This window comes from Sphaerodactylus townsendi, linkage group LG07, assembly GCF_021028975.2.
Source record: "Sphaerodactylus townsendi isolate TG3544 linkage group LG07, MPM_Stown_v2.3, whole genome shotgun sequence".
Taxonomy (NCBI): Eukaryota; Metazoa; Chordata; class Lepidosauria; order Squamata; family Sphaerodactylidae; genus Sphaerodactylus; species Sphaerodactylus townsendi.
In genome coordinates this window covers 100,459,345-100,483,323 of record NC_059431.1, presented here as the reverse complement: position 1 = coordinate 100,483,323, position 23,979 = coordinate 100,459,345, and the positions used below count along the sequence as shown (strand labels likewise).

The 23,979-nt window shown below is 45.4% G+C and overlaps 1 protein-coding gene and 1 long non-coding RNA gene across 2 annotated transcripts in view; one reads left to right on the top strand and one right to left on the bottom strand.

Annotated features, from left to right (window-relative positions):
* LOC125436125 overlaps positions 1–23,979 on the top strand; it is a 513,530-nt gene that overhangs the window by 244,598 nt on the left and 244,953 nt on the right. The gene's annotated exons all lie outside the window — the stretch shown is intronic.
* IGFBPL1 (insulin like growth factor binding protein like 1) overlaps positions 1–23,979 on the bottom strand; it is a 45,517-nt gene that overhangs the window by 2,222 nt on the left and 19,316 nt on the right. The window contains exons 2-3 of the mRNA XM_048502759.1: positions 2,420–2,529; positions 1,333–1,449 (exon numbers count right to left, since the gene is read on the bottom strand). Of these exons, the coding sequence (XP_048358716.1) occupies positions 1,333–1,449; positions 2,420–2,529 (227 nt within the window). The remainder of the gene's footprint in view (positions 1–1,332; positions 1,450–2,419; positions 2,530–23,979) is intronic.

The following is a 23,979-nucleotide window of genomic DNA, read 5'->3' as shown; positions in this document are numbered from 1 at the left end:
ATTATGTGACTAAATAGTTTAACACTGAGTTGATTGGCATGCGTGTAGAACAGGGAAAGAGACAGAAGGCACCAGTATTTTTATGTGACATCTGATCACCTGAGTTGGAAACAAAATACTGGGCGAGATGGACCCTTCCTAGTCCAGTATGGTTGCTCTTTGTTTTTTTCTCTGAAAGGTCATTTTCTCCTGTGCGGGGAATGCTTTTTCTAAGAAAGTACCTAAGGGTTTTAAAGTACTGACATTCAAAATAAATAACCATTTTTCAGGAATGACCCTAATTGGGGGGTCTTTTTAATTGGGAAAGATTTTTAACTGACCAATCAAATACTTGGCTGACTGTTCCAGCCCTAGAAGTTCTCAAACAATTGCATTCGTAAATTCCTAAGAAAACAAGCAAGAAAAGTTGCAGGCGTTTAAAATATGGATGTAATATGTGCGGTTGTTTGCATGGGTTTGTTACGCAAATTGCTTTTGCTAAGGGATGGTGCTTTAGGTGACTTAGCGCTGTCGGCCGATAGTATGGTGGGACACATTAGTTTGTCCTGCCACATTAATGACAAAAAGGGTGAGTGAAAGCATCTGAAAAAAAAATACACAACTGCATAATCTCAAGTCACCAAACTCAGCAGAATGGCTGGGCTAGAAGCACATGGGAGATGTATTGATGCTGTGAATTCTTTCAACTGGCAAAGCTCTGGCCATTTGGAGATTGCATTGAAGCAGAGGCGTAGCAAGGGGGGAAAGTACCTGGTGCACCGGTGCGTCTTACGCCCTCGGAATGCCCTCGCCACACCCCCACAGGGGCATGCGCCCGGTGCGTTGTGCACCCGTCCCCTTGGAGCTACGCCTCTGCATTGAAGGTAAAAATCTGTGCAATCAGCCTCTTTTTGTGACCACTCTGATCCAGGGCTGATTAGTCAGTGGGAATTCCTCCCCCCCAAAAAGCAGGGGCAAAACGCATGTTACATTCTTCCAGGGCTGTGCTCATATCCATGTGATCTGACGTGTTGGGAATTCTCTGATGGGAACTTAACTCCCAGGCACGCACCAACCCAATTTAGATTGGTATCAAAGCACAGAAGGAGAGGAAGCTTATTATGCCTCCCTCTTGTACTGTTGTCCTGACCTGTACTGTTGTCCTGCCCAGTGGACCTGCTGTTTGTGCCATGGGGGAGCCCTAGGTATACCCCATCAGTACATGTAGAATTCCCAAAGGGGAAAACAGAGTACCAAAAGACGCCACCCATTTAGAACAAAGGGTATCCACCAGCTCCACCATCACTGTGTGGCATATAAAAGGCCTTTCCATCCCCCTCTGCATGAACTTACCAAAACCCAGCCTGTACTCTCATGTTTAGATGGTCCACCCCGAACTTGGACTGCGATGTTGACTCTGTCTCCAGGCAGTTCTTCTAGGAGCTTCACGCCCTTTGGGGATTCTATGACCTGTACAGTTTGCCAAGACAGCACAAGATAAATCTAGATCTGTATGAACTGAATTGAAGAAGTTTAAGCTAACTGTTGCAAAACTGTAAATATTATTACCTTATCTGGTCATCATATTTACCTTGATAACCCGCTAAGCCAATGCTTATCCTCTGAAGGTGTTTTCAGAAGTGAACAAGTAATAGGGTGGAATTTAAAACATTTAAGGGTGTTTTTTCCCCCAAAAACCGTAAGAATCTTTTTCATATCTGTGTTTTATTATGATTTCCAAGGAGCTTAGAGCAGCATACATGGGTCTTACTTCCTACATTTTACCCTCACAATGGTGTTTCTCACATGCAGGTGGGCTTGTGTAGTTTCCCCGCTGCTGTGGTTGCTATACAGTGCAGAAGCAATGGGGTTTCCCCATGATGGCAGGTGTTCTGAGTTTTCCGTAATCATGTCCGGCATAACAGCCATTTTCCATCCCTAAACCATGGAGAGAGTGGGTGGGCTGTTCAAGTTTTTTTTTTTAATTGGCAATGAACATATTACAGCATTCTAATACTGTCAGGTTCTCTGAATCTAAGCTTTCTTTCTTTCTTTTTCAAGTCTCAAGACTCTTTCTTTATGGAGATATAAGGGGAAAGGCTTTTACTTTTAAAAATGCAAGATGGAGAATTCAGTCACACTTTCAGCCTACCTCACAGGGTTATTGGAAAAAGACTTTTCAAAAATTATGAACAGACTCTTTACCAAATGGATTGCAGGAATTCCTTGAACATCACCTGAAGTGACATCACATCTCATCCCCCAACTCCACCCCCCCAAACAATGCCCCCATAAGTTCACAGCATTTGCCTAGGCAGTGCTGAAAGCCTACTCAGCCAGATATCAAACTGGTTCTGTATCCAGCACCCTCTCACTGAAGAACATGGTGCCTGGGGGCACCTTAGAAAGGCCACCTCTGAAGGGTCACCTTATGGCATACCTTTTTCCAGGTAATGATAGGTGTTGGGACAGCTTTCACTTCACAGGACAGGTAGACTTGGGCTCCTGTAACATTGTGAATCTTTTTGGGTGGCACCATAATAGCAGGAGCTGGATGGGAAACAAAAGGACATCTCAGATCTGCAGTTCTCATGTACTGGAACAGATTATATGCTGCAGCCTTTCATGTAGGGCACAAACATTCCAAAGAGTGAAAAATCAGCTATCGAAATAATTTGTTAAAACAATTCTTTTGTTTACAGTCACATATGCAAGAAGTCGCTCTTTATGATAAGCAGAACTGTTGAACACAGCTGGCCCAATCACAAGGCAAACCTAGGCAATTCCCTAGGCATCCAAAAATCCTATGTTCAGAGGAGGGGGCACTGCCTTATACCAAGTGAGATTGTTAGTCTATCTAGCCTAGAGTTGCCAACAACCTGAGGAAAAAATCCTGTCCCTTTAACAGACATTCAATGGGAAGATTTCCCATTTTTCCCTCCACTGAATCAGAGTGAAGTTAAAGTCACAGTTCACTGTGGGCATCAACACCTTTGTGCTGGCCTTATGCTTCAACTTACATTCTGTTATCACTCCTCATCTCAGTCAACCCCATTCTCCCCTCCCCCCCGCATCTTTCCACATCATACTCCTGAGACCAGAGGATCATCGACAGGTAGGCAGGAAGCAGACAGGCTGGAGGGGGAGGGGGCAGGTAAGGCATCAGTAAAGCCCATTGCAGCGGGAAATGCTTGCTCGCCCTCCCTTTCCTAGAGCCCACTGCGTTTTCCCCCCAATGAGCTCTGCTGCTAGTCCACCCATATTTCAATACATGTCCATTTGATCACATCTAAAGCAAGAAGCGTCTATTCCAAACAAACAACAACTTGGAGGCAAGAAGAAGACTTTGGATTTATACCCTGCCTTTCTCTCCTATAAGGAGTATCAAAGCAGCTTACAAACTCCTTTTCCTTCCCGCAACAGGCACCTTGCGAGGTAGATGTGGCGGAGAGAATTCTGAAGAACTGTGATGAGCCCATGGTCACCCAGCAGGCTTCATGTGGAGGAGCGGGGAAAAACAAATCCAGTTCACCAGATAAAACTGTGCTGCCCATGTGGAGGAGTGGGGAATCAAACCCCGTCCTCCAGATTAGAGTTCACTGCTTTTAACCACTACACCACACTGGCTTTCAAAGAGAGTGAAGAGAAGTAAAACCCTGCCCCATCACAGGCTATTTACATGTATGTTTGTGTTGAAAGATACTCCTGTCACTGACATGTATTGAATTGTTTATGCCAATGGCAGTTGCTAGTAGCACATACTTTTGTGCCTCTACTTGTGGTGTTGTGCATGACACCAGTCAAAGACTTCATTTCATTTTTGCTTCAGTATTGTCTCTTTAAGATATTTTCTGAGTCAGCCATTGGGTGAAATTTCTGTGTTGCATTATTGTGCTCCCTTTGCTTGTTTTCTCTTGCTTTGTTTTTAAAACGAGACTCCCCCATCCATCCCTTGTGCTAGATGGGAACAAATGTGAATCAATACAAATGGCTCCCTCTCCTGTTGAGATCCAGCCCGGCCCCTTAGAAGGAGCACAATCTTTTCATCAGCAGGACTCCAATGCGATGCTCTTGGGGACATTCGATGATCCAGTCACATATGGAGTTCTTGCTCTATTTCAGAATAAAAGAGTGAACTGGGCTTTAGACCCAGGATAATTTTTCATAGCGGAGAAAGGGACTGGAGAGTCTTTGATTCTCTCAAATTATTTGCACACCAGACAGTGTGCGTCCCACTGTTAACTTTTGCTCAAAGAGGTTCGGAAACAATACAAACCCTGCCCAGCCTTATTTACCAGGGAGATGTGTGCGCTCCATAAACAGCAAGCCCTCCGTCCCTGAAAAAGACCCCCCACCCCCCCTATCCACCGCCAGCCTATGGCACGTAGCAAAACGGAGGTTCAGGTGTCTTTGTGCTCCCCCATTTTTTATTTCACACAGAGAGCTTTGTTAGCTGTAACTATGGCAACATTTCACCGGAATGGCAGGCCTCCTTGTATGGGCTTTTCCTGCAAAAATTAAGGCAATTTTCATGCTTTTTTAAAAATATAGCCTCAAGAAAGAAGCAGATACAAATTCCTCCCCCCACTGCATTCTTCCTTTCACATGACAACCGTTGTAGGACAATATTTTTGAGCTGGTCTCTAGAGTCTCTTCTGGGAAAACTGAGCTTAACTCCTCAAGGCTTCACACAGCAGCCTGTGGTACCTGTATCACCACAGTACAGATGCTCTTTGAATATGGAGCACTGTGCTTGTGTGCCCTTAGTGCGCAGACGATCAGAAGGACACAGGATTTCCGCACGGGTAGTGGCTGACCCTGGTCCCATTTCTCTGAAAATGAAGGGGAAAGGAGGAAGGTGGTGGTGGGGGGGGGACACCATCTGTTAGGAGATAACTCCCATCTGTAAAATTACCACTGGTAAATGAACATTTGTATTGATGCTACTTAACTAGGTCTGTAAGGAGATGAAGCCCCCCCTCCCCTTATGCAATCCAAAGCAATTCCCTTAGTTCCTGGGATTAATACCTGCTGTGTCCCGTCTGTTTCCAAGGGGTCTGGCGGTCTAATAGCATAATTGTTCACACCTGCTTTAAAATATGCCTTCTCTCTGATGTAAATTTACCCCTTTTTTTTGCTGACCACAAATCTGCGATGAATGACAGATGGCATCACAGTCTCCCAGATATATTTACTGAGGATCCCAAGATGGTCAGCAGCTTGCTGAGTACTTCAAAACTAATGTTCTGGTTTGCCAAAAAATAAGAAGTTTCTAGTACACATCAAAATTCAAGCAGGAAGCATGAATGCAACATTCGTCTGCTGACTTTATGAATGAATCCTCAAGTTACGTGTTGCCAGTTGCAAGGATGACCAATGCCTGGCAATGATGAAAATAGGTTGCTGGATTTACACCGGTATTCACAACTAAGTCAGGGTTGACGGGCTAGCAAAATGAGTTCCACCCACTAAGTTCACATCCACATGAGCCAGGGACATACACAAAGGTGTCTAACTCCTTCTTGATTGTGTGAACAGCAGCAACCTCTTTTGTATAGGTTTCTCTTTAAAGCACCTCGGCTACTGTCTCTGGAACCGCACTGTTGGTGTTCACCCAGAGGAAGAAGAAGAGTTTGGATTTATATCCCCCCTTTCTCTCCTGTAGGAGACTCAAAGGGGCTTACAATCTCCCTGCCCTTCCCCCCTCACAACAAACACCCTGTGAGGTAGGTGGGGCTCAGAGAGCTCCAAAGAACTGTGACTAGCCCAAGGTCACCCAGCTGGCATGTGTGGGAGTGCACAGGCGAATCTGAATTTCCCAGATAAGCTTCCATAGCTCAGGCGGCAGAGCAGGGAATCAAACCCAGTTCCTCCAGATTAGAATGCACCTGCTCTTAACCTACTATGCCACTGCTGCTCCCAGGTACCACAGGGTACAGGCTGCTGTGTGAAGAACATTCAGGGCATTAAAAGAGCCCTTTGCCCATGTTTCAGAAAGAACAGTTCAGACTCATTTCAAGGGGAGGATCTGCCGTGCATAATAAGTGCATCGGGAGAAAGTGCTGCGATGGAGGACTCTTCTGGCGGCCACATAGAAATTCTGCTGGTGAACAAATAAAAATTGCAGGTAGTGGGAAGACAGTACTTGATGAAGAAGTATCTAGCAAGTTGAAATCCTGAGTACCAGTTGCCGGCCCTTACTGAATATGGTGTGTCTGCGTAAGGGGGAGCAGGGAAGAGAGGTGGTTAAAATGCGAAGCACGCAAAACATAATCAAGCAGTAATAGATGTTTCCATTCACAGCTTTTATGCAGGTGGGAGAGGGAGAAGGTGAATGTTAGATTTCACTCAGCACGGGCAGAGGGGTAAGCTAGCTTCAGGCCAGTTTGACCGGGGCATTTGTGGTCAAAGCGTCCATGACAAGCACCATTTACAAGATGTCTCTTCTATGGCCTTTCTCCTACGTTTTATCCTTTCCAGTCAGAAGCGAGATTGTTCAGATCCTCTGGCCAGAAAGGTATGCATGTGTAAATCAGTCCAGATGGCAAAGACCATCTGCTTGAAAGCTCTTTTACGGTGATGCCAGGAGCAGCCTCCAAACAGCGGCTGTTTAGGGAAGCTCTAGGCAGATCCTGTATTTAGCAGGGGGTTGGACTGGTTGGCCTGTATGGTCCCTTCCAACTCCGAGGTTCTACAACCCTGCTTTAATCATATGAAGTCACAAAAAGGCTTAATAAGTAGTAGGTGAAGGTTTATCAGTAGGTGGGCAGCAGTGCCGCAGCACCCAATTATCATATGGGTCAAAACTAATTAGGAAAGGATACCCTATCTCAGTGGTGGCGAACCTATGGCACGGGTGCCAGAGGTGGCACTCAGAGCTCTCTCTGTGGGCACTCGCAAACAGAGTGCCCCCACACACATCTAGGTTGGCCTGGGCCACTCTGCTCAATTATTAGCATTAAACCTAAGACTTAGTTTTGGGGAAGCAATGTAGGTAACCCTGTTAAGTGCTGTTAAACCCCACTGATTTTCATGGGAAGAACTAAAGTACGATCCTTTACCTGGGAGTAAACTTGGTTGCTGGCAATGGGGCTTGCTTCTGAGTAAACCCTCCTAGGGTCATGATTCACCCATTGGAAGAGTTACACAGTTGCTTCAAAGCAAAGTCACTGACTACCACCAAGCTTACTCCTGAGTAACGCGCACCTCGGAGCCAACTGTTTTTTCCAAACTAAAATCTCAGTATTCAGGTTAAATTGCCGTGTTGGCACTTTGTGATAAATAAGTGGGTTTTGGGTTGCAGTTGAGCACTCAGCCTCGAAAAGGTTCGCCATCATTGCCCTATCTGATGCTGAATCTGGCCCCTGTGTGGATTGATACAGCCAGAGAAGTTGGCTAAGTTCAGAGGGTTTTTCTTCCAGAGACCTTGTAGCTCCCCCAGGTTTGCAGAATAATGCAAAAACCTCAGAAGGGAGGGAAGAATCCCCCCTCCAAAAAACAAACAAAAACCCCCGGGGAAGGGGGTCTGTGCTTGCACAAGGCTGCCCCACTGGCCTGGTGTTATCCATTGTCCTTGCCACGTGTGGGGAACAGAACCAATTGGGAGGCAGAAAAGTGCGGGGAAGGGGGTTGAGCAGAGCAGTGTGAAGATGTGGAGAGAAAAGAGCAAGCGGCCAGGCAGCATGGGGGGCAGGAAGCAGGCCTAGCAGGGGAGGGGGCAGGCAAGCGTGAGTCCTCCTTTCCATGCATTTGGGGTTTTTTTTGGGGGGGGGTGCAGTAGGAACCAGAGCTGCCACTGCTGCATCGGCCAGGGCTGCGGAGGCAGCAGAGTTAGGGGAAAGTGAGCAGGCAGGCAGAATGGTGGTGGGGGAGGAGAACAGCAAAGTCAGCAAATTGTGGAGCGCTGCCGCCAGGATCTCCCCCACCCCCGTGAGTCTCACGAGTCCCATATATGATTTTTCCTTTGCAGCAAAGGAAAAACTAAAAGAAATTTTTAAAAAGAAAAATGGTTGCCTTCAAAAGTAACGTGATACAGAGTGTCTACACTACCTGCACTGTAGTGACATACTCTACCAGAGAATGATATCTTAAGATACCTCCCTTGCAAAACTGGCATGCCTACACCAAGGAACGTGCAAATATGAACAGTAGTTGGGAGGTTGGTCAGATGGCAGAACATCAGCCGTTGTTTCTTACTTACCTCACAGGCAGTGGCGTATTTGCCTAGGGACAGGGGGTACCCTCTGTCCCTGGGTGCCACTGATCTGGTCATGTGGGGGGCGCAAAATCGGCCCCCCACGTGACCAGGAAGGCGGCAAGGACTTCCTGCTGCCTTGTCTTCTGGCACCCTCAGCCCCACCCATGTTGTCATCGACATGGGCGGGGCCAAGGAAGCCAGAGGACCCCCCCCCAAGTCTTGCCCCTCCTCCCAGCTGTTGGCTGCGAGCTGGCAGCTGGCAGTCCCTTCTGCCCTCCCGTCTGGGGAGGACAGAAGCAACTGGAAGGCTCTGTGCTGAGGCCTTTGCTTTTATAAGTTTGGGGGCATGGCCCCACCCCCAAGCTTATATAAACAAAGGCCCCAGCACAGAACCTTCCGGTTGTTTCTGTCCTCCTCAGACGGGAGGGCAGAAGGGACTGCTGGCAGGGGGTGGGGCCAGGGGTTGGCCCTGCCCCAGGTGTGTGGGGGGGACGCCCGTAGAATGGATGTCTTTGGGCACCATTTCCCCCTGATACGCCTCTGCTCACAGGTGGTGGTTGTTAGGATAAAACGGATGAGGGAGAGAACAGAGTCATAAGCTCTTTTGAGAGCCCACTGTATAGAAAGGCAGAGTACAAAAATCTGAAAAAATGACTGTAGTGTGTGAAATGAAATATTGTGTCACATTTTTTAAAAGATGGCTGAAAAGCCACACATAGTTCTACAAAAACGACACAGTTCACCCTCCCTCATCCCAACAAACCCATTCTCTGCTACACTCATGGCTAACAGGCAGCATCTGCCGTTCTCCCAACATGCAAAAGATCAGCCCATTTTTAAAAGTAAGGTAGGGAGGCAAACTGTTGCCTCAACTTCTGTCATTCCTAGCTATTTCTAGGTTCATTACATGCCTAAACCGTAGTTAGAATATTGCAGCTCTCCACTCCAAGCCTCTTGAATTTTACCACATTTTCTGGTCACCTACAACTCTTAACAGCGTACAGAACCCCAACATGAACTCTACTGCATATGCAAATACAAGAAGTCTCAGCTGGTGTCCCGCTAGCTAATTAGCCACTGTATATACGCACGCTCAAATTGGTCCCACAGGGGCTCAGATGATAAAGGGGCAAAAGATAATAGGAGAAATAATCTAAACATGGCCCACCCTCCCTCCAAATCAATACTTTGGATGGGAACAGTTGCCTGGCCCGGGGGGTGGGAGGTGGGGATAAGAAAAGTTGAGCGGAGACCAGAGGAGCTGTAACTAGCATGACAGCAAATGCCAGATGCTGCAGCAGCATTGTGCAATATCACAAGACACCCAGCCCCCAGCCATGCGAACACATCTTTTGCTGAAAGGAACAACCAGTTGACCTGAATCTCTTTCCTTGGAATCATTTCCAGCCACTGGGTAGATCCTACCTCTATCCTCCCACCCCACTGAGCAAAAATAAATAAATAAATGAAGTTTTCTTCCAGCCTAAGGAGTTTTTGGCAAATGGAAAAGCAATTCGCTGTTCCACCAAGAAAAGAGTCATTTGAGTCTCCTTGGGCTAGATGAAGGCTCCTTGGAGGGTGGTTGGACACACGAAGCTGCTTCATACCTGAATCAGACCAAAGTCAATACTGTCTACTAGGACTGGCTAACAACTCTTCGGGATTTACAGGAGAGGTCTTTCACACCTACCAATCCTTTTAGCTGGAGATGCCAAGAATTGAACCTGGGACCTTCCCAAACTGATGCTCTACCATTGAGCCATGACCCCTCCGTCCCACTATATTCTGCAATCAGGGCAGGCAATGGAAGCACCTCTTCTTGGCAGTAGCATGTATTGCATCTCTGAGGGCTTCTTCATCCAACATGTTTTTTCCAAGTGGGCAACAACAATGTACTAAGTAATGATTTCAGCAAAGCTGGCTTGGCCATCATGCGCATCATACAAGGACATTCACTGATGGAATACCGGGTGGCGCTGGCCTACCTGTCATCTTAAAGGGTGGACTCAGCCTACCTGCTGTTCTCTTGCGGTCTCCCTTAGGTGTGTTTGATTCTACTGTAAACGACAACAACAAATATTTAGAAAATTATCGTGCTGCCATTTAATGCGCATTCCGGGGAGGCAAATGCTGCCAAACTGCCTCTGACAGGCTTCTCCTTCAGGAAGTTTCTTCCTATCACAGCTCCAGAAAAAGGTGACCTCTTGTCACCCAAACTCAACACACTACAAGCCTGAGCATCTCTCACAATTGAAGGAAGGCCAACTTTATTTCAGACCCAGACCACATAGAAGGGTGTGTGTGTGGATTGATGTAGCTCTCAGGTTAGTGCCGGAGACTAGAGCAGCCCCCCCAATAATGTAGATTCGCTTCCTTTCTGTCCTTCCATATAGAAGGCGCTTGCATTTTAGAAAATTTCACATTTGGTTAAACCTTGATCAAGATTAAAGGAGACCCAGATTTAAATGGCAGGAGGCACGCCCTAGCCAAATGCTAGTTCCAATTTGTCTTGCTATAATTCTTCAGTGCAGCTGGTTCACAATCTGCTCATAATTTGGCAGTGCCATCAAGAGCGAATGCTTGCCAACTCCAGCTTTCAGTGCATTTTCTTTCTTTCTTTCTTTCTTTCTTTCTTTCTTTCTTTCTTTCTTTCTTTCTTTCTTTCTTTCTTTCTTTCTTTCTTTCTTTCTTTCTTTCTTTCTTTCTTTCTTTCTTTCTTTCTTTCAGCAGTGGTTTCCAAGCTGAACACCAATTAATTTACCCCACCCACTGTTCCTTTATGCAAACCCACTCCCATAAATTGTATCTCCAAACTGTACACCCGCAAGGCATGCTCCAAGAAAGCTTCTTTTGAGACTGACAATGGCAACAATCAAGATTTCTTGACAAATTGCCAGGAAGTCTGGTCCTAGCTTAGCATCTCTGAAGATTTGCTGATGTGTTTTCTCCAAGCAACATTCTGGGTCGGGCTCCTCTCTAGCTTGTGGTCAAATAGCCTAGAATGGTGGGCTCTAATCTGTAGAACTGCGTTTGATTCCCCACTCCTCCACATGAGCAGTGGACTCTTACCTGGTGAACTTGATTTGTTTCCACACTCCTACACACGAAATTTGCTGGGTGACCTTGGGTTAGTCACAGTTCTCTCAGAACTCTCTCAGCCCACTGGTGTTTGTTGTAGGGAGAGGAAGGGAAGGAGTTTGTAAGCTACTTTGAGATTCCCTACAGGAGAGGAAAGTGGGGAGTAAGGGTTATAGTTACTTGATCTTGGAGTGGAAAGGTCTGATGAACAGAGCTGAGTGACCCATGCTAAGCTAGGGTAGAAGATCAATTTATTGGGGACAATTTCAACAGACAAAGAAGTGTCTGGAGATATTGAACAGTGGCTACTGGGAGAGAAGGCTTCTTATAGGGAAAAAGGGACCTTCAGGGTTATGCAGAGTGGCCCTTAATCTTCCAGGACAAAGACATGAGTCAGGTATCAACCTCATGTGTTGAGTTGTTAAGTTAATGGTTTGAGTGCTGAGCCTGATGGACTAAGATGGGAGTGCCCAGAGGTGGGCAGAGTGCTGAGTCAACCACAACTGTAAAACAATGGCAATGGTAAATAAGGTGGTCCTTAGAGAGAGATTAGTTAGAGGAAGTAGTTTTTGGGTTAATAGTATACCGGTAGGAAAACTGGGACAAATACATTAACAAGTTCTTTGTCTTTGTACAGTGGATACTTTAGGGTTGGAAAAGGGGCATTATCTTCTCTTAATCCCATTAGGAAGGGTGTGTGAGGCAGGTATTTTGAAAGGCAGAAAAGGCCATAAGAACAAGGTCAGTTTCAAGATTTTCACCATGCCCCTTGTGGGTGTTCACTGAACCAGTGTTTTACAACCTTTTACGACATCTACAAAAGTACCCATGATGAGCCTCACTCTTCATATCTCATGGTACCCCTGCCATCCCCCCACCTTCCCCTCCCAGTGCCCCTGCTTCCACCCCCACCTTCCCCTCTTAGGGTGAAGGGAAGGACGGGGGGGGGGGGGGTTTGCGGAAATTGGCTGACCTTGCTCTGGCCTCCTGGGCCGGCTCCATGTCCTTGCTGGAGCCAGCGGGAGACACCACAAAAGTGAGGGGGGACGGTAGCGTTGCTGCGGTACCCCTGGGATACGCTCACGGCACCCCAAGGTACCACTGAACCCTGGTTGGGATTCGCTGCACTAGACAATGCAGAGAATGGGCTCATCTTGGCACAGCACTGCTGGGCACCCTAAGGATTGGCAGGAAGCGTAGACACGCTGTTCTTAAAACAGACCCCCCCCCCCCCAATCATAGGTCAGTCTGGTAACAAAGATCTGCTTTCAAAATGGCGGAGTTAAGCCCCATGTTGCCTCTCTTCCACTTTCAGAGGTTGACCTGGGAAAGGGAGGTGTCTGCTGGGCTACAATGGGACCGGGCCTCATACTTTATTGCATTCGTGTCACAATATTGTGTATACTACTGGTCTCTGCCCACATTGTTGATGCTGAGGGGTGTGTGTGTGTGTGTGTGATTTCTTATACCTTAAAGGGCTGTTTTATGACTATCTGTGATTTGCATTTCTTGTAATGCCACACTGATGCATTTTGGGGGCTGTCATTTTTTGGGGGGTGGGGGAGGTTAGGGTCCTTCAGCTTCATGCCTAAGATTCAGGCAATCAAAATAACTGTCCTTTGCCTTGTGGAAGCTGTCTATGCAAATTTGGGGCTCTCTTGGCGTCTCTGACTTCAGCACTGTGGTTACGCAGTGCTAAATGTCAAGCTATAAAAAAGGGAAAGTGAAAGGTGATTGTTAGCAAAGCTGGGATCAAAGCTGTCACTCAAAAACAAGAAGACTGGCTTTCTGTGTTCTGCATGGATGTCGACTTCTGTTGTACTCTTGAGTGACAGCTACTTCTGTCTTTCCAGATCTCTTTCCGTCCTCCACTTGTAATTGTGACAACAAAAATAATAAAGGTTATTCTTCGTTTTTATTAAGTGGCTGAGGTCATTTGGTAGTGAGGAAAGCACATTCTGGTGTCCAGAGAATCCTGTCCTCAGGGTTCCAGTGTAAAATATTAATATTTTTGTATATGATTGCTGCAAATTATTATAGTTACATTCGGCAATTTTTTTTTTGCATGGTGTTCAAGCAAACCTGATTGTGTGGGTCTGAGAACATGTACAGTAAACACAGAAGCAAAAAGAGGCACTGACCCATCATCTGACAGGCCCTGCTGGTTTCAGTGTTTGGATTCAGAATACACTGAGCTAAAATAAGCGTCTTTTGTGGGACATCTTTGGAGGTACTATTTCTCATTTTGTTTTCCCTGCGGCAATATTCCTCAATAATAGCAGCAATACAGCAGTACAGATATTTGGAGAATGTGTGGGTTTATCTAAAAAGGATGGTTTTGATCCCACAAAGTGGAAATATATCGAACCACTTCCACTGTGGGAAAAACCAACTACCTGACATTTTACAAGGTGGGTTCAAACAATGGCCCTTTCCACATAGACACTTTAAAACATTTTGGGGCAGGAAATAAAACATTTCCTACAAGGAGTTCCACATTGTTCCCCCAACCCCCCAAATGTTTTATTTTCAGCCTTAAAACATTTTAAATGCATCCTCTTTTTTAACAATTGTTTTGGCTTAATTTTTTTAAAAAGGCTTCATGTGTGTGCTGTCCTTTTAAGAACCATGTTGTGAATTCACTCTTTGCCTGCAGAAGCGCCTTGCCCTGGTTTTGGAACATTTCAGAATGTTTTTGAGATTTTTTTGTGGGCTTAATCTTCACATAATCGACTACAGAAGACTCAAGGAATTGCAGCATGGGGCTGTGAAGCATAAAACACTAATTTGTCCACAGACTGGGAAAAAACAGGGAAAAATAGAAAATGGTGGCCAGAAATTACTTCAAGGGGGTGAATGCAAACAAAAGGGGGATTTAAAATGTTTCACAATTCCTTTAGGAGATGTGTGCGGATAGGACCATTCGCTCTGTTTATCCAGACAGGCTCTGTTTGTCCAGACAGGTGGGGTTCAGTTATCAGCCCACAGATGGCTGGGAAACCTGGGATCTTGGCAGGACAATCCTGCTGTTTCCCACACCACTACACAGCACCCCATATGCCCCGTGAGGTGCCAGCAGTCTTTTCTATCATGAACTGCATAGATATTTGTGGAGATGGGGGTTGGGTACTTCCAGAGACCTAACACAGCAGCAACAGGTGAGCAGAATATCTAGGAGAGGGTAAGACCAAGCAACAGGGGAAAGCTAGACAGCCTGCATGACCAAAGACAGCAGGAGGGGCCAGGGAGGGATGTTGACATTTGAGCCAAAGGAAGTTGAGGGCAGGGATGGTGACATCTGAGAGGAACAGATGTAGTGTCTTTTAAGGACAATTTCAATTGCAAGCCAAAGTCATAAATAAATGGATTGACAGTACACATAGAACATATATCTGAAACCTGGTTATGGAAGCCACACGATTTCTCTTATTCAGCAACTACTACAATTACACATCACATACCTGCTTTTGTTGCTCATCTGGAAGATCTAGGCTAGGGCTCTCAAGAACACCGAAGGCTTGCCATGAACTTCTGGCAATCTTGTTCTGCCACCACTCTGGCTTCTGGGATATTGCCAGCATTACTCACGACACTTCCAAGCATTTCTTTGCGATTTTAAGGATAAGAAACTGCAGGGGGTGGGAGGATTCCCAGGAAGCAGAATTCTGAAATTCATACTTCCTTGGTTGGCTTTTCTGTGTTCTTGTGCAATCCACACAGAATGGCATTCCATGTATAAAATGTACTAACTAGTTGTAATTGCAGATGGTTAACTGTACTGATCTGTTGTAGAAAAGCAAGATCCCAGTCCAATGGCATCTTAGAGACCTAACTTTCTAAGATTGAACAGAGACTGCTTTTTCCCAAAGAGACAAAGAGTACAGACAATTTTCTAAAGACTGGAAATCCTTTGCAGACTACTTATTGAAAACATATACAAACAGAGAAACAACGGCAGGATTCGAAACTTAAATGAAAACAGCGTATTAGATTGAGACAACTTTATAAGAAGGATTAAAAGTGAAAAAAATGTAGATATTAATTATAAGCGCGGGGTTAGATTTATTCTTGGATCCTTAGTGAGGTAGCTGGAAGTCACCATATATATGTATAGGTGTTTGTGTATGTGTGTTTTTTCCTTTTCATTTAGTATTATTATTATTGGGGGCAGGGGGAACTAGATTGGGATCTATTCTTTATCTTTCAATGTATGTGTTATTTAGATATGTAAAATAAATAAAAATTATCATATATGGAAGATCTGTGACTCTCAAAAGCTTATATACTGGGCACCATGTTGGTCTTTAAGTGCTGACTGGACTACAATTTTGCTCTTCTATTTTGCTATAATTAGAAGTATACAGCAAAATGAATAGTCAAATATAAACGACTCGTGCTAATCGGTAGACGATGGCACTGGAAATGTAGAAAACGAAGTATACCTTGCTCCTGGGCTCAATTTGAAAGTGAAATCTATCCAAGCGGCATGCGGCCTTTGTAGTCCCTTTCACAGAATCGCCCTCCCAGACGCTTTGTAGTTGCTTGGTAACGTGCCACAAACAAGAATCAGCCCATCAGTTGTTAAAGCCCTCCTGAATTTTAATGTATGGTAAACGTTTGCAGTCGCCAATGGGAGCTGAACAGAGGTCTCCATCATTAGCAAAAGTTATTGTGGCAGCATAAAGTTTTAATTGGTTTCAATTCAAAGTCATTCAGCATTTTTTTCTTGGCTCGGTTAAGCCCACCGAGGTTTCCAAACAGAAGCTTATTAAGCGCACATTCCATGCCTTGCGGTGCATTGCAATTTTTTGCTTCTTGTGTGTTTGATGTCCATCTCCCTGGGAAGCTGAAGAAGCAGAAGGGCAATAGGACTTCAGAAGGAGATTTCTGGAGAGAACTGATTTGGTGAAAAATTTGGAGCCAGGAGGAAAGATGTTTGTTGTTTCAGCAATTTAAATAATTTACTGAAACCTTTAAAAGAAACCTTGTGTTTACACTTCAGAACAGACACATTTGTTGTTCAGACACCACAGCCACATTAATGTGTACTGCTGAATTCTTCAGGAAAGTCCTGGTGTCAAATGCACCGTAGTCTAAATTGTCAATATTTGTCAAATGTGATGGTCTGTTTGAATCCTTTTCTTCCCACCTCTGTTTTTATAATCAAACATTTTATGCAGGCGGAGGAAGCAATATAAATTTATATATTCTGTAATTCAGCTGTTAGTTTTTTCTGCAGCAATTAGAAAGGCAAGTTTTTTTTTTAAAAAAAATTAGGCTAAAAAATGTCACAGCCCTGGATCTTAAGCATCTCATTCAGGGCATTGATAAAGAAGACTCCCGCTGGGTGGAAATGGAGGGGGACAGAGGGCGTTTCCCCACTCAGCGCGTGGCATCCCAGGTGCGCGCCTGGGTGTCCCCACAACCCCGCGCTCTGCGGGGGGTCATCAAAAGGCGCCGTTAAGAAGAGCGCCTGGGATGCTGCGTGCTGAGGGGGCATGACAGTGTCAGGGCAGCTGCGCTGTCGCTGCCCCTGTCGTGGGGAGTGCTGGGGGACCCCGTGCTACTCTCCTCAAGTAGCGCGGGGCTTAAGGTAAGTGGGGAAAGGCCCAGAGAGTATTAGGAGAAAATGGGGGAAAGAAGTCAGGGGCTTTACAGAAGCACCATAAGGGGCAGTATTCCAGCATAAGATCAGTTAGCTCAGTGGTTCTCAACCTTCCTAATGCTGAGACCCTTTAATACAGTTCCTCATGTTGTGGTGACCCCCAACCATAAAATATCTGTACCATGGGAACTTAATCTGGATGCTGATCGGTCTTAGGCGACCCCTGTGAAAGGGGTCACGCCCCACAGGTTGAGAACCGCTGAGTTACCTGCAAATACACTAGACAGCATTAGAGGCAGAACTGAGTGCATGCAAAAGGAGCTCAGCTCAACCGGAGCTAGATGTTAAAGAAACTGGTTTTCAGAGTAGCAACTACTCGCAATACCTGGGACTCCGGTACAGACACTTCATCTTAACAATGTTCAAAATACCCAGATCCTTATTGACACGTTTCTTTTAGTTGCAAGGTTGGTGCCAGGCAGCATTTTCTACTCCATGGTGCTGTGCTAATACTACTGCTAACTTATGGATGAGGGTCACTGTGCATTGAAGTAACTGGAAAGCCAGTGTGGTGTAGTGGAGACCCAGGTTGGATTCCCCGTTCCTATACATGAAGCCTGCTGGGTGACCGTGGGTCAGTCACAGTTCTCTCCAAACTCTATCAGCCCTAATTACCTCATAAAGTCCCTGCTGTGGGGAGAAGGGGATTGTAAACCACTTTAAGGGATGGAAATTGTAAACCACTTGAGAAAAGTGGGGCATATAAACCAACTCTTCTTCATTTTAAACATGCAAAATCCAACATAGTAATGTTGCTGTTGTATTAATGGCATCTATGTCCCATGGAACTCCTTAGTTTGTGTCAAAATTACAAATGCTGATTATGCAAGGGAACACTTTAGTTACATTGGTGCCTTGTATTTGGTCTCTACTTATTTGTTTTCACACCTTATTTTATGAAGCCTGTTATTTCTGCATATCCAATGCAGATAATAAAATCCTTGTCATCTATTGTATAGTTCTTTAGAGTGTTCTGTTAACACACATCAGCTTGCTGTAATCCTTACCACAGCCTTGTAACCTAGATCAATTGTAATATTCCATAGCCCTTGCTGGAGAGGGGATAGCTCTAAGGCCTTTAATGAGCTTTTGCCAAAAAGGGGCAAGATTCAAGGAAAGGACTATAATTCACAGTCTCTTTTCTACCAAGCTTTAGCTACCCTAATTCAATGCTTCCGATTTAGGTATGTATAGTGCAGGGGTAGGGAACCTGCGGCTCTCCAGATGTTCAGGAACTACAATTCCCATCAGCCCCTACCAGCATGGCCAATTGGCCATGCTGACAGAGGCTGATGGGAATTGTAGTTCCTGAACATCTGGAGAGCCGCAGGTTCCCTACCCCATAGTGGAATGTGCCATCAAGCTGCAAACAACTTATGGTGACTCTGTTTTCAAGGCAAGAGATGAACCGTGGTAGTTTGCCATTGCCTGTCTATGTGAAGAAACCCTGGATTTTCTTGGCAGTCACCCATCCAAGTACTAACTAGGACTAACTCTGCTTAGCTTCCCATATCTGATGAGATTGGGCTAGCCTGAGCTTTCCAGGTTGGGGCCAGGTATGTATAGGTCAGTTAAATTTTACACAACTCGCTGGTTGGGGCAGAAGAATCAGCATGCTACTTTGTTACCTGCCAATTAACTGTCTCCTATAATTGTTGCCTAGTGAATGTGGTGCTACAGAGTGATTAGGGAACAAAATTCCACCAAGTATAACACAGCAGAGCCATTAGCCTGGAAAATAGGGATAAAAGGAAATTTCCAGAAATGTGTTCTGGTGGAAAAGGTGTGACAGTTCCTTTGTTTGTGTCAATTCTTCCTCCCGCCCCTTGCCTTCATTTTCTGGTGTTTGCTTCTCTGTTGAGTTTAGCTGTTGTGGTGGGATGGGCTCTTGTTCTCTGTTTGTCCTTAATTTGTTGAAAGGGTTGGGTTTCTGTTCATTGTTGCCATGTTGAATTGGTGTTGTATTGTTGTACCCCTGGCAGGTTTCATTTGAGCCATTTTGATATAGCAGTTGAGATTTAAGTACAGGCTAGTTTTTATAAGAGTGTGTTGGGAATTTGTTAAAAAACACTTTAAATGTTATGAATTGTTGAGGGCTTTCACCGCTGGAATTAACTGGCCGTGGTGGGTTTTCTTGGCTGTTTGGCCACGGTCTGGTGGTTTTAGCTCCTGACTTTTTGTCCACATCTGTGACTGGCATCTTCTGAGGCATGTCATGGTAAGATGGGCAATTGTAGCAAAACAGTTATGTAGCCCCCAACGAAATCCATTGTGGGAACTTTTTCCACAAGATGCTTAGGTGTGACACTGGCCCATTAAAGTCCATGGGTACTGGGGGTGGGGGGTAGTGCTCTAGAGCAGTGGTGGCGAACCTTTGGCACTCCAGATGTTATGGACTGCAATTCCCATCAGCCCCTTCCAGCATGGCCAATTGGCCATGCTGGAAAGAAGACTTGATAGGAGTCAGTCCTGCTTATCTAGATGCCATAAGAGTTCTTTCCACCATCTTTGAAAGGACTGTTTTTCAAGGTAGAGGGACCAAATTTGCAGCCTAGCTGCAGGGGACTCTCCTCATAAGAACCACCAAATTTGGTGAAGTTTGGGTCAGGGAAGTCCAGGGAAGAGCCAGTTCCTCTCTTTAAGGCTGCGATTCCTCAAACATTTCTTTGCAGGTTCTTTCCCCGCTCCCGTGTCTCTACCATGGCCGACCAGTGTCAGAGGATGGAGTGGCTGCTGGAATTGTGGAAGAAGAAGGAGGAGGAGCAAAGGAAGAAGGTTCTGGAGGAGCTAGCGGCTCAATTCAATAAGTACCAGAAGAAATTGGCTGACGTAAAAAAGCGGTTTGAGAAGTCAGAAGAAAAGATGAAAGCGTTGCGCCAGCAAATAGAGTATCTCACTGAAGTCATAACAGCTGAGCCGATGGACATCGTGAAAGAAAGAGAAGAGCAAACGGTATTAACGAAATCGTAGCCTGTTTCCAGGATTCTGGTTTATTTCTGCCATCTTCAGTTGCCCGCGTATTACAGCTTTATGGGCATCCCATAATGTTGCCTCTTCCTTCACCGATCCTGTATTTAGTTTCCAGTATTCTAATAAACTTTTCTTAATATTCTTTAAGGCTGCATTCAGCTAAAAAAATAATAATCACAGAACAGGATATAAAATGTTATTCTACCCTAAAAATATCCAAAAACCATGGATGCAAGGAGAGAGAAGATGAGAGGATACCTGCCAGCGTGGTATAGTAGCTAAGAGCAGGTGCACTCTAATCGGGAGAACCAAGTTTGATTCCCTGCTCTGCCACTTGAGCAGTGGAGGCTTATTTGGTGACCCGCCAGATTAGCTTGTGCACTCCCAACACATGCTAGCTGGGTGATCTTAGGGCTGCAAAGATCCCACAGTTCTTTCAGCAGCTCTCAGCCCCACCTACCTCACAGGGTGTTTGTTGTGGGGGAGGGAGAAGGAAAAGGAAATTGTAAGCTTCTTTGAGTTTCCTTACAGGAGAGAAAGGGGGGATATAAATCCAAACTCTTCTTCTTTGCCTTCATTGATACTTTGACGGCCATTTCTGCACTTTGCTGTGTCTGGTCTGAATTACAGCAACTGATAGGAAAGCCTACAAAAATCTCTGGCTGGCACCGAAGAGCAGGCATTGTTTAACTCTCAGGAACACTGAGCTTCATAGGGCCTGAACTCCATTTCCTCGACTGGCTCCCTGCTCTGTTTTCTAATCACTTGATCAAAGCCCTTCATTCTGCTGCGATAGAGCAAGCTCTTTGATCCCAATGCTGTCAAAAAAGCGTCACTCCTTCAGGGGAAATACAACAGCAGAGCAAACACCCAGGTTTGAAAGTTACCAGTTTGATAAGGTTTGGTGCTGCATCAGCAGTAAAAGATTCCTCCAGAAGGCTTTTTTTCATGCATACAGTCATTTCTGCCCCAATAATGGCCAACAGGGCCTTTAAAATGATAAATTTAATGATAAAGTGATAATTCCAATTCTTCAAGGGTCCTCTCTGGGAAAAAAAGAAACGTCCAGTGGTAGCTTCAAGATTGACAGCATTTGCTCCACTATGAGCCCAAAAAAGGGACCTGTGACAAGCGAAGGCTCATACTGGAATAAGTGTTTTTAGACTTTAAGGTGCCACTGGACTTCTGTTTTGTTTTGCTCCAACAGACTACTGTGGCTACCTCACTGAAATTTTTAGACAAAAGCCATGTTGGAAGAGGAATGGCAAGCTTCCAGTGTACAGAAGAAGAGGAGTTTAGATTTATACCCTTCTTTCTGTCCTGTCACGGGGACTCAAAGGGGCTTATAAACTCCTTTCCCTTCTTCTCCCCACAACAAACACCTCGTGAGGTAGGTGGGACTTAGGGAGTTCTGACATACTGTGACTGGCCCAAGATCACTCAGCAGGAATGTAGGAGTGGGGAAACAATCTGATTCATTAGATAAGAGTCCACCACTCATGCGGAGGAGTGGGGAATCAAACTTAGTTCTTCAGATTAGAATCCACCAGCTCTTAACCACTACACCCCACTGGCTCCCAGTGTGTTATTAGACAGTCTTGCCCATGACAAACAACCAACAAGCCCTTCCTTGTGCCTGGAAGAAACTCTTAGCCACAACAGATTACCAGGCAAGAAGCTATTCCATCACAGATATATTTACACCTTGAATGCACACAAACATGAACTTTCCTCCTGTTTTTCACAATTATGCATAAACAAAATCTTCAGTGCTGTGTGTGAGGTGTTTGTGGGTTTAGTTTGTGCTGGGGAGACTGTCTTTCATACTGATAAAGGGAGGATGTGATTTTTTTCTTCTATTCCCTTCTCCCTGCAATCTTTTGTGCAACCAGAAAATCTGTTTTGCTCCCAGTACAGGGGTCCCCAACCTTGGTGGTTTCGTGGACACTTTGGGAATTCTGAGAAAAAGGAGCAGGTGCCACCACAAATTGGCTGGCGTACGGCTGGAACCAACCCATGTTGGGAGCCACACCCACTCTGATGATGGAGGCAGCTGTTTCTTCATGACTGCTCCCTGCAAAACCAAAGATCCTGAAGCACGCTTACTCCACTGAAACTAGAAGAAACCTAGCACCTACGCTGATGAAAAGATGTTTTGTTGAAGATGAACATGTTTTGTTTAGTTGGGGACCACTGATCTTGTTCAACTTCATTTGCAACACATCCTGAGTTCCATGTTAAGATTCTCCAAACTGCAGATTTGGGGGCACTTCCTCCATGTTCTGAAAGTTCTATTTCCATTTTTTCTTCTTCTCTGTAGTAAACCTGTAATCTGATGAAGAATTCCGGAGAACTCCAAACCCTGCACATTGTCTTGTCCTAATAAAAGGACATGCCTTTAGGTTTTAGAACTGATTGGTTACCTATAGGGTGAGAGAAAAACTGATCTGACAGACTCCCCATGAAAGCTACAGGGGCTGGTGGTGGAAAATGCTGTAAAGTCCAGGGCAGCTGTTCTCAATGTGGTTCTTAGGGACACCAGGGACAATACCTTGCCAGGTGCCTGCCACATGTTCTTTGCAAGTGGGTGGGATCAGCTGGGATTCTGCCCAGTAGGGCTTCTGATTGGTGACTGGAGATCTGTTTGGCCGGACAAATTAAAATAACATTTAAATGGTAGCTGCCACGACACTGTGAGTTTTACTCTCTCTGACTCCTCTTGCCAGGTTTATTTTTAACATTTGCTCTTCCAGCAGCCTCTGTGTGTCATTGGTTCTACCTTCCACAACATCCATTTTGTTGTTTTGCCCATCATCCTGTGTCAGAATTCCAAAGGTTGCCAAGGGTTTTCAAGCTAAGAGGGGGAAAGAGGTGGCTTGCCTGTGTCTGCATAGCAACCCTGGCTTCCTTGGTAGTTTCCCATCACATTAGTAAACAGGACCAACCTTCCTTAATTTCAAAGAGCTGACAGGATCCAGATACCCTATCAAGGGCTGATGGGAATTGTAGTCCATGAACATCTGGAGAGCCAAGGGTGCAGACCCCTGGCCTAGGCCATTTAGGTCAGGGCCTATGGAGATTACCACTGCATTTAAAAAAAATGGTTTTTCATGAGAAAATGTAGGTCCAATAAGCAAAGATTTAGGAAGAATGCTTTGTCTTTACAGAGGAATGCAAAACAAAGTGTTACAAGAAATGCATGTCTGCCACCAGAAATGGAATTCCTTGGCTGCCTTCTCCTCCTCCACTTTTCTTCAGTAACATCTATCAAAATAAAATTCATGCTGCAATGGCATGACATCACACTCCAAGTTTTCCTACCTCTCTTCTACTTCGTGAGCAGTCCGTTTACAAGGACACAGAAACTAAAAAAAAGCCATGCACTTCATTTATATCACACCGTGCACTTTATTTCACTAGACATTTTCAGCAGTAGCCATATACTTTCTGATGCCCCCAGAGAAAATCTTACTATTTTCTTTATTAAGTTTCAGTTGTCCCTATAGCTAGTATGGGTTTAGTTCCTTTGTATAGTGTTCTAAGGGAGGGAACTTTAGTTAGACCCTGTCCCTTTAAGAATCCCCTTAGAGACAGTCTTGCTTTCATTACCCAGGAGTGCCCCTTTCTATTTAATTTAGTCTAAGGTGCCAGTGGAGTTGGAAGGCTGCAATATCTCTTACATCTATGGTATATAGTCTAAAGAAGCAGGGGAGTGAGGGAACCCCATAGCGTGACTCGAGGCACGCATCGCGGCTCTTCTGCCCTTGCACTGCTGGCTCCACGAGCCCGAGGCCGCTGGAGCCCATCCTTGCCACGCCCACCTGCAGGCAGCAGGGCGGAGTGCCACTCAACTGCTTTCGCTGACGGCTGGGCAGCGCCCTTGCCTCCCCCTCTCACCTGCCCTGTTGGAGGCGGGGCGAGGCAGCTTTCCTGTGGCAGCCGTGAGAATCGCAAGCTGCTATGGCCCCATCCTTGCACCTGCCAGCCCTGCAGGCAGCAGGGGCGAAACTTGGCATCCATGCACTTCTCAGGATATGGCGAGCCAGTAACAGGTAAAAAAAACCCAATATATACAGTGTTATCTTTATTT